At 40.9% G+C, this 16,576-nt stretch overlaps 1 protein-coding gene across 2 annotated transcripts in view; it reads right to left on the bottom strand.

Moving 5' to 3' along the window:
- LOC140395512 (casein kinase I) overlaps positions 1–16,576 on the bottom strand; it is a 65,233-nt gene that overhangs the window by 15,362 nt on the left and 33,295 nt on the right. For both annotated transcript variants that reach the window (XM_072483403.1, XM_072483402.1), the window contains exons 3-7: positions 13,999–14,147; positions 12,463–12,691; positions 11,728–11,898; positions 10,782–10,930; positions 6,615–6,783 (exon numbers count right to left, since the gene is read on the bottom strand). In XM_072483403.1, the coding sequence (XP_072339504.1) occupies positions 6,615–6,783; positions 10,782–10,930; positions 11,728–11,898; positions 12,463–12,691; positions 13,999–14,147 (867 nt within the window). The remainder of the gene's footprint in view (positions 1–6,614; positions 6,784–10,781; positions 10,931–11,727; positions 11,899–12,462; positions 12,692–13,998; positions 14,148–16,576) is intronic.

Here is a 16,576-nt window from a genome sequence, read left to right as displayed (position 1 = left end):
AAAATATGCTGCAGGTGGATTGTTAATTACTATTACATATCTTTCAATAGTTTTGGTAAAATCTAAACTTGCAACTTAAAAAAATTACACAACCAGCGCTCCAGCTCGAATTATATTGAATACCTTATGGCTCATAACCTAATCACCAGTCAGCACACTTGTTTTGCATTACTGTATGTACTTTTGACATTATCAAGTTGGGAAAACTTGGAATTTAGTCTGAACTGGCAACATCAACATCGTTATGAAGAATTTATTAAGCATGAAGCTAATGTAATGGGCAACTAGTCCTCTCCCCAAGTGAGATTTTCCCATCCCAGCGAACCAGTTATAGATGAAGACTGCATCCCACATTGTGCCTAGTTGTACAGCACAAGATGCAAATCCTGTGTCAGAGACACTTCATTGTTCAACTTTTTAAACTGGTATCTCTGTTCACCACCCCACTGACAAACTACAAGTCTGTAATCGATATTGCAGGTAGTTAATGTAACTGGTATCTTAGTTTTTACATAGAACTTTACAGCATAGAAAATTGCAATTTGGCCCAGTAGGTTTATGTTAGAGTTTGCTCCACACAAACCTCCTTCTTCTACCTTACTTTATTTAACCCCATCAGCATTCCTTTTTCCTTCTTGTATTTATTTATCTTCCTTTTAAAAGCATCTATGCTAGTCGCCTCAATAACTTCACTTGGTAGTTTATTCCTTCACTATGGTAAGCAATGATTTAAATAGTGAATTACACAGAACTTTTCATCAAAATCTCAGTAATGTTCAACAAACTGCCCTTTTAAAAATATAAATTTAGAGTACCCAGTAATTTTTTTTCCAATTAAGCGGCAATTTAGTGTGGAAAATCCACCTAACCTGCACATCTTTGGGTTGTGGGGGTGAAACCCATGCAGACACAGGGAGAATGTGTAAACTCCGCCCAGACAGTGACTTGGGGCAGGGATCGAACCCAGCACCGTAGGCAGCAGTGCTAACCACTGCACCACCGTGCCACTCTCAAACCAACTTGTCTTAAAGACCAACACAATCATATTCCACTGTGTCCTTAGGATTGAAGGGCTATGAAGCAGAAATACACACTTGCAAGTCCTCTGTACAAACTAGCACTCCTAGATGACTCTTTACTTGTAGGAAGACAAGTTAAAATGCTTGACAGAACAATGGGCAATGATCATGAGCAATATAAAGTTAGTCAGATAGTCAGAAGGATGAGGGAAACAAAGACAGAGTGAGAAAGTCAGGAGGAAAAGACATGACTGGCAATGAAGCAAGTACTGTGATTTAGGAATAGAACAAGGGAAAGCTATCATCTTAAGCTTGGATTTCAAAGAAAACTTTAAAGGAGCATAGATCAGTCAACGCTGTTGAAAGGTTTCGAGAGTTCAGAAGAGAAAGTCACCATTTGAAACCACACAACATTTCAACTTTGAACTGCAGTTAAGGGATACCAACATGGTGAACTAGAAGCCAAATTTATAAGGAGTCACGGGAGGGTTGGAATGGTAGCAAGACATTAGGCTCAGAATGTGCAGTCATAATGACATCAAAACTCAGCATTTGAGGCCATTTATTGCAAAAAACTGACAGTAGTGTCTGCAAATGCAGGTAAATGTAGAAGTTGCTGTCAGTAATACTCTGCCTATTCCATAGGTTGCACTGTTGCAGTCTTTACAGATACAATCAATACAGAATCAGTGATGTGATGGAAACTAACTTTGGACAACACTATTCCCACTGTTTTAAATTTAAGCCTTGCTTAATCAGGAGGAACTGAGATTTTACTGGCATAATTATTATCGTCAGTGGCAAATGAACATTCTGACGCATGCAAAGACTTTGTTCCGACCTTCAGCATCAGGAAGGCAAATGTAGCTCAAGGATGTTGCCATACTACCACCATCAGCACTGACATTGTGATACTGGAGGATGTTGATAGCTTTGCATATCTAGGTTCCACAATCACCAATCTGCCACTCGATGTTGTATCAACATACACATTGCAAAAGCTGCAGCTGCAATATCCAGGCTGAGTAAAGGAAAGGGGAACAACAGGAACCTTGGAGGTTACCAAACCGCAAATCATAGAATCACAGAATTACTACAATGCAGAAGGCCATAGAATCTGCACCGACCCTGTGAAAGATCACCCTACCGAGGTCCACACCCCCACCTATCCCTGTAACCTCACAACCATTTTGCCCCAAGCATGGCTAATCCACCTAATCTGCCCATCTTTGGACTGTAGGAGGAAACCGGAGCACCCGGAGGAAACCCATGCAGACATGGGGTGAATGTGCAAACTCCGTGTAGTCACACAAGGTTGGAATCAAACCGGGATCGCTGGTGTTGTGAGGCAGCAGTGCTAACCACTGTGCTACCATACCACCAGTTGGTCCACCCAGCGCTCTCCTCAGCCCTTTCCTCTACAGTGGGGAGACCTGGTCAACATATGTTAGGTAGGCAGAAGAAAGGGTGAACAGATTCCATCTTCATTGTCTCAGATTCATCCTCGGCATTTCTTGTCAGGTCAAGGTTACCAACTCAGAGGTTCTGGAAGTACTAATTCAGTCATCATACACTCATTGCTAATCCAACATCTGCTGTGGCCATAAACCCAAAGACCTTCTGTTTGGTGAACTAGTCACTGGGTCACCACTGCCTGGAAGTCCATAATCAAAGCCGCAATTTTTCATTGCTCCAAGAACACCTGCAAGTGAAATATGGCGGATATTGACACTGACAATTGGGAGACAGTCGCTGGTGAATGTAACCCTTGAAGGCTGATTGTTTGAGAGGGCATTGGAAGAGGCAAGGCAGCACTGGTAGGGAAGAGGTCTCAAAGAAAACAGAGGCTTGCAAATTTTGCATCTTCTCAGCCGAGTCTTCCTCTGCAACAAACGTGGCAGCGACTGCCATGGCAGAGTGGGCCACCTGAGCTACATTTGTCGATGTTTAACAGAGAGGTAACCACCACAGCACAAGCCATTGTCTCATGTGACAAAAGGCTGCCACCACCACCAATTGCTACGAAACAATCACCCTGACCCAATAAAACTAAACTCTACAAGCATGCAATTTAATTTTCTTGGAATAACATTTTAAAAGTCGCATGATGTTTTCAAATAATACTTTTAAAAACGTTTTGACATTGCAACTGCTCTCCTAATCACCCGATGTTGCGTATCAATCGATTTCATTTTATGTATAAAGATAGCAGAAATCCACTGCCTAGTGCCAGATAAGTCTCTGTGGGCAGCACTTTGAGGTGCGTGGCGAGCACTGTTCCTTTGTTGCCAACCGTAAAATTTGGACAATGTTGATCCATTTGGAAAAATGCGGCTTTAATTTTGGACACAAGCTCCTCATATTATGAGCGCGAGGAGAGAAAGAGGGATGTGGAAGAAAAAGATTTAACGACCTGTGCACAAGAGGAGTTTGGGGTTGTTTTTGCTCTTGATGATGTCAGAATAGCAAACAGTCATCCAAGAAAAGGAAGCAAAGGTACAGCTTTATGGTAGTGTCAGATTTGGCTGTGGACAGCTCGGCCGTTGATCAAAGTGCCTGAGCCATGGCAGGCTTAGCAAGTTAATGCGTCACTTATTTCCCAAATCTAGGAGTAAGTGTAGCGAGTGAAAAAATGTATTTTTGCACCAAATTCAGAAAACCTTTTACATTAGAAATCCCAATATGGATTCATAATTATGGCACAAACCTTTTATGTAAACTTTTAACTGCCATTGGTGACTTATGACGTAGACACGATGTACCAAATAGAGGCAAATATCTGGCATTTACTAATACTAGGGGTGAGGATTGAGTTTTCCTTAATTTGGGTACAGTTTTGTGCTTTAGGAGCACCAGGGGACAGTCCTGGGGTTTAATGCAACTGCAATGGGGTCCTTGGAGGTTGACAACTGCAGTGACCTGCTGAAGCTTGACAGCATTGATATCCTTTCATATAAAGGTGGAACCTAAGGTTTGATAGGACTGTGGAAAGCAAAGCTGAGATTTGGCTTAATTAGGGGTTCATTCAAAATGAAATGTGGTTCATTGATGGATTCTGGGTGTCTGCCCGCAGTGGAGAAGCCAGAGGACAGGGGATCCCCAAGTGGTAAGACTGCCGTGCAGCTTTCTAAGACATCTTTTATTAGTTCATCAATTTTGTATGAGTAATTGACTTCCCAAGTACCTCAATTTTTCTCATACCTATAGAAAAATTATTGATTTTAATTCTGATAAACAAAATGCATGTGGTTATTCCACCTTTCAAATTAGGAGCGGAGCATCTCATTTAACCATTAGAATATTTAAATGTTTTAACTGTATAAACAGGCTATTGTAACTGCTAAAATGTACCATATAGTTAGGCGAAATAATTAGTGGCTATTTGAAAAGAAAAAGCTTAATAGAAACATAGAAAATAAGAGTAGGCCATTCAGCCCTTCAAGCCTGCACCTTCATTAATTATGATCATGGCTGATCATCCAACTCAGTAACCTGTTCTCTCTTTCCCTCCCAAATTCTTTGACCCGTTAACCCCCGCTCCCCTCCCAAGAGCTTTGGCTAATTCCTTCTTGAAAACATACAACATTTTGGATTCAACTGCTTTCTATGGTAGCTATTCCTACAGACTCACCACTCTGGGTAAAGAAATTTCTCCTTATCTCAATCCCAAATGGTTTACCCCATATCTTTGAACTGTGATGCCTGGTTCGGTGCTCCCCTGTTATCAGGAACATTCTTCCTGCATCTACTTTGTCTAGTCCTGTTAGAATTTCATAGGTTTCTATGAGATCTCCCCTCATTCTTCTAAACTCCAGCAAATACAATCCTAACCGACTCAATCTCTCTTCATACGTCAGTCTCGCCTTCTTGGGAATCAAGTCTGGTAAACCTTTGCTGTACGCCCTCCAAAGCAACAACATCCTACCCCAGATAAGGAGGCCCTAAACTGTACAATACTCCAGTTGTGGTCTCACCAAGACCCTAGACAACTGCAGCAAGACATCGCTGCTCCTGTAATCTAATCCTCTTGCCATGAAGGCCAACATACCATTTGCATTCCTCACTGCCTCCTGCACCTGCAAGCTTACTTTCAGTGACTGATGTACAAGGGCACCCAGGTCTCATTGCACATTCCCCTTCTCAACCTGTAGCCATTCAGAAAATAATCTGCCTTCCTATTTTTGCTACCAAAGTGGATAACCTCACAATTACTAACATTGTACTATATCTGCCATGCATTTGCTCACTCGTTCAACTTGTCCCAAGTTGAGGTATTCTGCATCCTCCTCACAGCTCACCCGCCCACCCCGCTTTGTATCACCTGCAAATTTGGAGATAATACATTTAGTTCTCTCATCTAAATTATTAATATACATAATGAACAGCGGGGGTCCTAGCACTGATCCTTGCGGTCCCCCACTGGTCACTGCCTGCAACTTGGAAAAAAGTCACATTTATTCCTACTCTATTTTCTCTGCCAAACCAGTTTTCTATCCATTTCAAAACACTACCCTCAATCCCATGCGCTTTAATTTTACACACTAATCTCTCATGTGGGACCTTGTCAAAAGCCTTCTGATAGACCAAATAAACCACATTCACTTGCACCCCCATAATCAGCTCTACAAGTTACACCCTCAAAGAATTCCAGATTTGTCAAACGTGATTTCCATTTCGTAAATCCATGACTCTGTCCAATCCTGCCACTGTTTTCCAAGTGCTCTGCTATTAAATCTTTTATAATGGACTCGAGCATTTTCTCCACTGTCAACGTCAGGCTGACTTGGTTTGTAATTCCCTGTTTTGTTCTCTGCTATTTTAAATAGTGGGGTTACATTAGCTACCCTCCGATCTGTAGGAGCTGTTCCAGTCTATAGCAACTTGGAAGATGTCAACCAATGCATCTACTATTTCTAGGGCCGCTTCCTTAAATACTCTGGGATGTAAATTATCAGGCCCCCGGGATTTATCGGATTTCAATCAAATCAATTTCCCCACCACCATTTCCCTACTAATATGGATTTCCTTCAGTTCCTCCCTTTCACTAAACCTTGCGTCCCTCAACATTCCTGGTACACTATTTGTGTCCTCCTTTGTGAAGACAGAACAAAAGAATGTATTAGTTGGTCAGCCATTTCTTTGCTCCCCATTATAAATTCTCCTGTTTCTGACTGGAAAGGGCCTATATTTGTCTTCACATACACCTTGTACTGCTAGAACCCCCATCACAACCTCATGTCTGTCTGAAGTGCTTTACAGTCAGCAGATACTTCTGCTTCTGCTAAGTGCTTCCAGATTTCCATTTCTGTCCATCCCCAAAAGGTTTCTAGATGATATTTGCCTTTGTCGTGCATCCATTGCTATTCCTTCATCTCTCTATGCTGAATTTGTGCTTGAAACTCACCTGTTTTATTTAAGATGATAGCAACTCATTGATACTATCAATGAAAGCAACTACGTTCACCAAGCTTTAGTTTGCTTAAAATACAGTAAATAAAAAACGATGGGACAACAATTCAGGTCCTTATCCTATTGCACAGATCATAGCTCAGTTTTTATAACAATATCCATAAGAAAATTCAGTTAACAGCATACCAGTGTGGGATGTGGGTGTGAGAGGGGTCTGTGGAGCCACTTCTTGATTTCCTCGGAGTCTTCCAGAAGCAGTCGAGGGTAATCCCCGTGCTGCCGGATTTCGGCCATGCCTCATTCGTTCCTCTCGTTCTCTTCGTTCACGATCATCATCTGCTGCTCTGCTGGCCCCCTGAAATGATCCAAAGGGGGGAAAATGTAAGGATCATATCTGCTGAAACATCAATAATTTTCTTTAACTGAAATCAGTTTTAAACAACTAAAAAAATCTGAGGAATGACTTGTTTTGCGTTCTTATGTTACTGTCAAGACATTGAAGGCTTAAGGATTTATGATGGGGATGATTTTTCAGTCTCCCTTATAAACAATTCAGGGTATGTCCCGTGATGCCATTCACAGGTATATCAGGCTTAATTCAGAAAGAGTCAGGTTTCAGGCACTAATTCAGCAATGATAGTCAAACTGTTGACCTGAAGGCAACAAACGTCTTTCATTCTGCATACACCTGCATCACAGCTGGAAATGGGTACCTGAGCAGGCGAGAGAAGCAAGCCGCACAATATTTGAGTGAACTCGTTGCTCCTCATCTCAGTGCTAAATGATTGGCTACTTGAGAATGTGCCTCTATGCCCCACATTCCAGAGTTAGAAGAAATAAACTCTGACTCCCTGTCGAGTTCCATCAGAATCTCGTATGTTTCAATGAGATGGCCTGTCATTCTTCTCAACTTCCGAGATTGTAGACCCAATTTACTCATCCTTTTGCCATGACAACATTCTCATTCGAAGAAGCAATCTGGTGGACCTTCATTGTGCTGCCTCCAATGCAAGTTTATTCGTCTTTAAATAAGGAATACAAAACTGTGCACTGTTTTCCAGGAATGATCTCACCAGAATCTAATACAATTGTAGGTACTCCAATCCCCTTGAAATGAAGGTCATCATGTCATATGCCCTCTTAATTGCTTGCTGCACACTCCATGTTAACTTTAAAAAAAAAATTTAGAGTGCCCAATTCTTTCCCCCCCCCCCCCCAATTAAAGAGCAATTTAGCATGGCCAATTCACCTACCTTGCACATCTTTGGGTTCTGGGGGCGAAAGCCACGCAAACACGGGAGAATATGCAAACTCCACATGGATAGTGATCCGGGGCCAGGATCAAACCCAGGTCCTCAGCGCTGTGAGGCAGCAGTATTAACCACTGCGCCCCGTGCCGCCTTACTCCATGCTTACGCGATGTTCCTCGGTTGAGCAGACCGAGGTCCCTCGTGAACATCAACATTTCAAAGTTTCACACCTTTTTAAAAACTATTCTGCTTCTCTCGTCCAAAATATCTCCCGTTGCCCACACTATCCTACATCAATTACTTTGTTGGCTATTTATTTAACCTGTCTACAGCTCTTTGCAATCTGTGTCCTCCTCACAACATTCGTGCCACCTAGCTATCTATCTTTAGCAAACATGGATAAATTACCCTTGATCTCTTTGGCCAAATTAATACAGATTGTAAACAGCGGAGGGTCCCACACTGATTATGGCTTGCCAACATGAAAATGCACCATAATCCCCACTCTTTCCTATCTGTTAACCAATCCTCTAATCCAAGCTAATATATTACACCTCAACTCCACAAGCAGTTACTACTTGCATATTAACCTTTTCTGTGGCACTTAATTAATGAATGCCTTTCAGAAATTCAAGCAGACCACATCTCCTGGTTCCCCTTTACCTACTCTACTAATCATAAATTTGTCAAACGTGATTTCCATTTTGTAAAACCATGCTGACTTTGTCCGATCATACGATGATCTTCCAAGTATATTGTTATACATTTTTAATAATAGATTCCAGAATACGGATGTCAGGCTAACTTAACTCTAGAATATAGGAAATTTTGGGAAATTATAACCAGTGATCCACCACCTCTGCAGCTATCTCCTTTAGAACCCTAGGGTATAGGCCAATAGACCCTGGTGACTTTTTGGCTTTTATTCCAAGTTTCTCACATGTCTCACAAATTTGATTGAGTTTTTTTGAGGGGGTGACCAAGAAGGTAGATGAGGGCAGTGCAGTAGACGTTGTCTACATGGACTTCAGCAAAGCCTTTGACAAGGTACCGCATGGTAGGTTGTTGCAGAAGGTTAAAGCTCACGGGATCCAGGGTGAGGTTGCCAGTTGGATTCAAAATTGGCTGGACGACAGAAGTGGTTGTAGAGGGTTGTTTTTCAAACTGGAGGCCTGTGACCAGTGGTGTGCCTCAGGGATCGGTGCTGGGTCCACTGTTATTTGTGATTTATATTAATGATTTGGATGAGAATTTAGGAGGCATGGTGAGTAAGTTTGCAGATGACACCAAGATTGGTGGCACAGTGGATAGTGAAGAAGGTTATCTAGGATTGCAACGGGATCTTGATCAATTAGGCCAGTGGGCCGACGAATGGCAGATGGAGTTTAATTTAGATAAATGTGAGGTGATGCATTTTGGCAGATCGAATCAGGCCAGGACCTACTCAGTTAATGGTATGGCGTTGGGGAGAGTTATAGAACAAAGAGATCTAGGAGTACAGGTTCATAGCTCCTTGAAGGTGGAGTCGCAGGTGGACAGGGTGGTGAAGAAGGCATTCGGCATGCTTGGTTTCATTGGTCAGAACATTGAATACAGGAGTTGGGACGTCTTGTTGAAGTTGTACAAGACATTGGTACGGCCACACTTGGAATACTGTGTGCAGTTCTGGTCACCCTATTATAGAAAGGATATTATTAAACTAGAAAGAGTGCAGAAAAGATTTACTAGGATGTTGCCGGGACTGGATGGTTTGAGTTATAAGGAGAGGCTGGATAGACTGGGACTATTTTCCCAGGAGCGTAGGAGGCTTAGGGGTGATCTTATAGAGGTCTATAAAATAATGAGGGGCATAGATAAGGTAGATAGTCAACATCTTTTCCCAAAGGTAGGGGAGTCTAAAACTAGAGGGCATAGGTTTAAGGTGAGGGGGGAGAGATTCAGAAGGGCCCAGAGGGGCAATTTCTTCACTCAGAGGGTAGTGAGTGTCTGGAATGGGCTGCCAGAGGTAGTAGTAGAGGCGGGTACAATTGGGTCTTTTAAAAAGCATTTAGATAGTTACATGGGTAAGATGGGTATAGAGGGTTATGGGCCAAGTGCGGGCAACTGGGACTAGCTTAATGGTAAAAACTGGGCGGCATGGACTGGTTGGGCCGAAGGGCCTGTTTCCATGCTGTAAACTTCTATGATTCTCCAATACTTTAACCTCAAGTTCTTCTCTTTTATTAGCCTCTTGGTCATGCTGTACTTCTGCTATGTGACATTATTTAATGTATCTGCCATTTTGTCTTTCCCTATGATAACTTCTCCTGTTTCTGCCTCCAAGGGACTAATATTTATTTTGCCGCTCTTCTTTTTACACACCTGTAAAAGCTCTTACACTTTATATTCTTGGTTAGTTTACTTCAATTACATTTTTCTCATTTTGTCTACTTTTTAAAATCATCCTTTGCTGACTTCTAAAACACTCCCAGTCCCTCAAGTTTATGACTATTCTTTGCAAAATTAAATGAATTAGAAAAGGAACATAAAAGGATGAGAACAAGGAATTAAAATCCTATCGCTCAATTAAGGATCTAATACTAGCACGAGTGGCTAAATAGCCACCTTCTGGATTCTATTGCCTAGCATTGTATGGCTTATATAGGCAAAAAATTGTATTTATTCACTGCAGAGCAAACACCTACAATCAATGACCACAACACTCATGTTCTTCTCTCGCTAGTTTCAAGAGATCTCCAAATTCTTCTGAACTACCAAAATAAGACAAGGCTCTCTGTACTGGTAGGTCAGCTGAACATTACTTCCAATAAGGTTAACATAACTTTCTCCATCAGCACCTCACTGTAATTTATACAGTAAAAACCATTGGCTAGGACTCAATCATAACCTTCTTGACTCAGAGATCATAATGCTACCAAAAGCCAGAATTTTCATGGGCAGTCAAACAATTCTGAAGTAAGGGAAGAATCAATCCAACTGGCAGTAAAAACTTTTGGTAAGCAGGTTACTAACAAGCATTGAACTACACTTCAGTTTTATTTTTCCATCAGGACTTTAAATTTACAATACTGCAACATCAGCATTAAGCATAAAGCAAACGTACAAATTTGAGCATGTTCCAGTCAAAGACATAGTCATAGGAGAAGCCTTGGCGGTGGAAGAGGTTACGAAATAATTGCCTCAAGTAGGAGTAGTCTGGTTTGTCATCAAAACGCAAAGAGCGACAGAAGTTCAAGTATGTGGCAAACTCGGCTGTGGGGATGAAAAAGGACAGCAAATTACTTGTGTTCTCAAACCTTGTGGTGCTACATTCACAGAAAGTGGTTATTTTCAGATTGAGACAAAAAACTGATCAAATCCAGCTGAAACGCATATGTCATTGACCCATAAACATTTCATCCCTAATTAATCTTCACGAGAATCTTACGCGTGAAATTTTCTTTAATTCTGGCTGTTTATAAGACCTTCAGGGTTCACAAGTACAACCACCCCACCCCAGAAGAGAAATTGTGGGATGTACCATTATGTGGGTACTAAATGGAAGGCATTTAAAGAGACAAAATATTAGTGTGAGCATTAGAAATAGCTGCACCATACGAATAGAAAAATTGAATGTCTCTGCTGCTCCCTCCTGGCTGCCTCCAGCTGTTCTGGTTGCTGGGGGAAGATGGAGGTCAGAATCCCAAATCTGTGCACTGCTTTCCATCTCATAATTTTACTGTTACGGTCCTGTAAATTGAATCAGAATGATCAAATCTAGGCCAGTTTTCTAAAATCATCCGGAGATATAATACCTTTAAGCACCTGATGTGGAGTCTAACTGAGGATCAATAGGAATTTGCTTTACCAAGGAAAATGCGTTAAAGAGCCCAAGAGCTTCTTTTACAACCTCAAATTTTGGGAACTAATTACTCCAACCAGTTTGTACGTTGCAATCATGAAATAATATAGACCATTTCCCACAATTCAATACCACAAATGGTAAATAGATTGCTGTGACAATACATCATGACAGATGGCCACTTGACGCTGCCGATCTTTATACGTACACGAGTAACCTTTGCAGAGTACTTCAATGGGGGTTGACATTTTCTTTTCACTAATGCGTTCGTACTTCTGTCCCTTTGTTACCGCCTTCAGACCTTGCCAAGGCAATGATCCCAAGTTGAAGTACATCAGAACATAGCCCAAGGATTCCAGATCATCACGGCGGCTTTGTTCTGGAAAAGAGACGTGCACACTAGTTTGGGACACCACGACAACAACCAGGTTGAAGTTACTACTTCTTTAATCAGTGCTGAAAATTTACGATGAAATCCAGTTTGAAAATTTGTATAAATTGCAAAAGATTAGTGTGAAAACTACACCGCTTCCAAACTGTTAAATATGAATTAGCCACACTACCACAATACACATAGTTTAAATTACAGATTTTCTTCCCAAAACTGAGGAAATATATAACTTTCCATAAACAAAACAAAGATGGGACACATTTGGATACGGAGCCCGATCAGGTCTCTCAGACATCTCAGTACTTCACGCAAGTAATTGCTCTGAAATGGGGTGACAAGTGATGTGGGCATCAAAGAGACTCAGTTTAATTCTAACAACAGCAGTGACACGAGTTACAATTCAATTTAGTTCTGGTTGTGTTGACCAAAGAAAAATGAAATGCCTGTGAATTAGGGGTTCTTTTATCAATCTGACATAATGGTTGTGATAATAATTAGCATAAACCTGAGAGTTTCCAACTGAAGATAAATGAGAAGAGTAAAACTGCCTACCTATTCCCAAATGGGTATTGATCGAAGCATAGCGCGCTGTTCCTGTGAGGTTCTTATTTTCACGGTATGGTATATGTTGGTGTGTTCGTGCATCCCGGTACTTTTTTGCTAGCCCAAAGTCAATAATATAGACCAAGTTGCCTTTCTTTCCCAACCCCATTAGGAAGTTGTCAGGTTTCACATCACGATGGATAAAATTTTTCGAATGAATGTATTCAATTCTACTGATCTAAATTTAAAAAAAGGAAAAAAAGTTTGTAGATGGAAAAAGCCAACAAGCTCACATGGATTATCCTTTTGTATAGAGCTGAATCATCAATCCTTGCATCCAACTTTGTGAGAATGGGACAGCCCACCTTTTCGTCAATCCTGCTTTGACTTTCCATGAAGCAACCTTGAATGATACAGGATTAGTAATATCTATCGACTCGACATGCCCAGTCTTGCAAAGGCAACTTGGGGACAAAGCAATAATTAACTGTGAATTCTAGTTTGGAGTCATGGTTCCAGTCACGAAGTTACAATGTGAAGTACAAAATAGATAAAAATTCACAATCCAACCTATAGTTACTAATATTGGAATTGTTTTAAATCAAAATTATTGGATGAAATGAGCTATTCTTTAGAAAGCTATATTTATCAACCCCCCCCCCCCAAAATAGCAGTTGGTCTCTTTCTACCAGGATCAATTCCTCACCTTTCCACTTCAATCAATGTGCACCATATGTAGTCAAGCTTACCCGCTCTCCGTTGGACTAACTTGACAATAATGCTACATCCACCAATATCAGGTGGTGTCTGTGGAGCGAAATTTAAAAGAGTAGAGCACAATGATACTGCCAGTGGTAGGTTTGCATATTAAAGCCAGTTACAAAGGCTCTGAATTGCTCGTTTTTGAAATGGAGAGCGCAACTGACCTCAAGCTGCATGTCATTAGTGTATGTTGGAATCAGTTTGGAATTGGCCTGAGATACTGGCACTTTTGCATCAATGTGAACCTGAAACAACTTACATTGAAGCAAAAAGTGGCGCAATAACTAACAAGGCCAACAGCGCAGGTTCAATTCCCATACTGGCTGAGGTTACTCATGAAGGCCACACCTTCTCAACCTTCCCTATCCCCTGAAGTATGGTGATCCTCAGGTTAAATCACTACCAGTCAACTCTCCCCTCAAAGGGGAAAGCAGCCGATGGTCATCTGGGACTATGGCAAATTTACTTTACTATAACTACACCTGTGATACCAATCGGTTCTTCCTTGCTCTTTCAACAACTGGAACCAGGAACACAGAGGGAAACAGTGATTACTGACCCATCTTTTACCACTTAAAGCCCTAAAACTTGACATTGCTTGACTCCCTCTTTCACAAATCACTTCATTGCAAGATATATTAACAGTTGTTGGAAAGAAAGGCACACATTATATTAGGATATAGTTAGTGGGTGCAAAGAAAGATGAAGAAAAAATGTTGCATTTTTAGTTGATCATTCCACAATGAGAATACAAAAGAAAGCAAGCACAAGGCTGTTTCTTACCATCTGATCAGCAAGGAGGAGGACTGTCTTAAGGCTGAATTTACGAGAACAGAAGTTAAAGAGGTCCTCGAGACTTGGTCCAAGCAGCTCCATTACCATCACATTGTAATCTCCCTCTGCGCCACACCACTTGATGGTGGGAATGCCAACTACATAAGAAACAGATTTAAGGCAGGTGGCACGAAGGAAACATAAACTGTTGTGAACTTGCATTTCTGCTAACGTTGAAGTTTAGGACCAAGGGTCTTAAAGCTGAGTGCTAAAGTGACATCTTATCTGTTGTGTTAACATATAAATCAGGTCTTCAAAGAAAAGGCCATTTTCAAATTACAAAGCACAACTTGCGACTGATGGCCATGGAAATGTCCAAGTGCAGACTAAACATTTTCCACCAAAGCCAAATATTGGGAACATTTCAAACTTGATAAAACTTTTAAGGTAATTTATTGACAGGAACATTCTCCCATTCTCATGTCACCTGATCTCTGATCACTAAAGTTTATTAGAAGAAACCAATTTAAGATTTGAAGCAGCTTTCTCATTTAGCATGGTAACTGAAATGATCACAAGCTTGGTGGCTAAATGCCAAGCAGAACCAGTTCACTTTCAAGTTTATCAATGAATCCTACAATCTGTGTTTCAAGTTAATAGCCCACCCATCAACTTCTCTTCAGAGACAATGTGATACCAATCAATGTTTTCTAGAACAAAGTGTTAGCCTACAGTGCCACCTTCTGCCCAACACTGCTATAGCAAGGACAATGGTGACCACTTTCTGCAGGAAATGACTAGAACAGAGAGTTGCATGCAACACTTGTCACTTGCGACTGACTATAAGCAAGTTTTCATTTGTTTGAGTATTTTTAAAACCACATCAAGGAAAGATGTTCATCACACAATGTTTTGAAAACTCCAGCTAAATCTAATTTTGGACTACAGCTGAAGCATGATAAAAACAGATGCACCATAGAAAGCATCCTATCGGGCTGCATCACAGCCTGGTATGGCAACTGCTCGGCCCAGGACCGCAAGAAACTTCAGAGAGTCGTGAACACCGCCCAGTCCATCACACAAACCTGCCTCCCATCCATTAACTCCATCTACACCTCCCGCTGCCTGGGGAAAGCAGGCAGCATAATCAAAGATCCCTCCCACCCGGCTTACTCACTCTTCCAACTTCTTCCATCGGGCAGGAGATATAGAAGTCTGAGAACACGCACGAACAGACTCAAAAACAGCTTCTTCACCACTGTCACCAGACTCCTAAATGACCCTCTTATGGACTGACCTCATTAACACTACACCCTGTATGCTTCATCCGATGCCAGTGCTTATGTAGTTACATTGTATTTGTTGTGTTGCCCTATTATGTATTTTCTTTTATTTCCTTTTCTTCCCATGTATTTAATGATCTGTTGAGCTGCTCGCAGAAAAATACTTTTCACTGTACCTTGGTACACGTGACAATAAACAAATCCAATACAACACCTCAAATTGGTGAATCTGCTTGATCTTCTGTTCACCACATGGTTAATTTACAGGGCTACACATACAAAGTTAGGAGCAAGATCAAATAGCTTGTTTAATAAAGCAGTATTCAACATCTAACCCCCCCCCCCCCTCAAAACCCACTTCTGCACAAGACTCAAATTAGTTTGAAGATGTATGAACGGGTGGGTGGTGTTAACTGCATGTTAAAATTGTGCCTGTGTATAAACAGCATCAGTCTGCAATGTTTTATTACTAATTTTGGCCATTTTGATCGCACTTGTGAACACACACACACACACACACAACACTAATGTGTGCACTGCATTCAAGAAGAAATCTGAATTTTCTGTAAACTTTTGAACTTCAGAGTAATATAACTAAAAATACTTTAATATCACAAGAACAATCGTGATAGCACAATGTATTTTTAAAACTTGCTACTTCTTTCTGACTGTATAAAAGGGCAGTTTCAACAGCTAGCAGAGCAACAGGTGAGACATGTATGGCAATTTATTGTTGAAACGATGGACCTCGCAGAAACTGCATAAATGTGCATTTTGAAAGTCGATATGAAAAACTTTAGAACAACAAATGTATTCACCTGACATTCACTGCACCCATCATCCTTTTTCATTAGGAAATGAAAATGAAACGGCCTTTACCATGTTTTAATATGGTCATGAAAACTCTCACTTTCCCAAGACACTGGCTTCAAACTGCTTTCACATTGCACAAATGTGCTAGTGGCTTCAATTCTGACATCCAGGTCCTGTACACCTGGTTGCAATCAGAGTGAACTTGCAGAAGGGTTCAAATGATCCAGTAAATAATCTTCCACAGTATAAAAGCAGTTTAAGATACTGAAATATCAGTGAACTTAAAAATCAATATCTGCTCAGCTTAACTTCTCAAATAGGAAGCGCTCACCATTAAATAAAAATACAGTTGTACCCATTTATTAGCAACTTGCTTAATAGTAATTCCATTTTAACGTGACCATTTCTAAAACTTTTTTAAAAATCTGTACTTTCTGTTGTGGAAAAGTCTGTTCTCTTAATCTTAGTCTGGCAGCATGGTAGCACACGTG

This window comes from Scyliorhinus torazame, chromosome 18 (genome assembly GCF_047496885.1).
Source record: "Scyliorhinus torazame isolate Kashiwa2021f chromosome 18, sScyTor2.1, whole genome shotgun sequence".
In the NCBI taxonomy this organism is placed as follows: domain Eukaryota; kingdom Metazoa; phylum Chordata; class Chondrichthyes; order Carcharhiniformes; family Scyliorhinidae; genus Scyliorhinus; species Scyliorhinus torazame.
The sequence above is the reverse complement of the archived record's forward strand: the minus strand, read 5'-3'. Positions and strand labels throughout refer to the sequence as shown.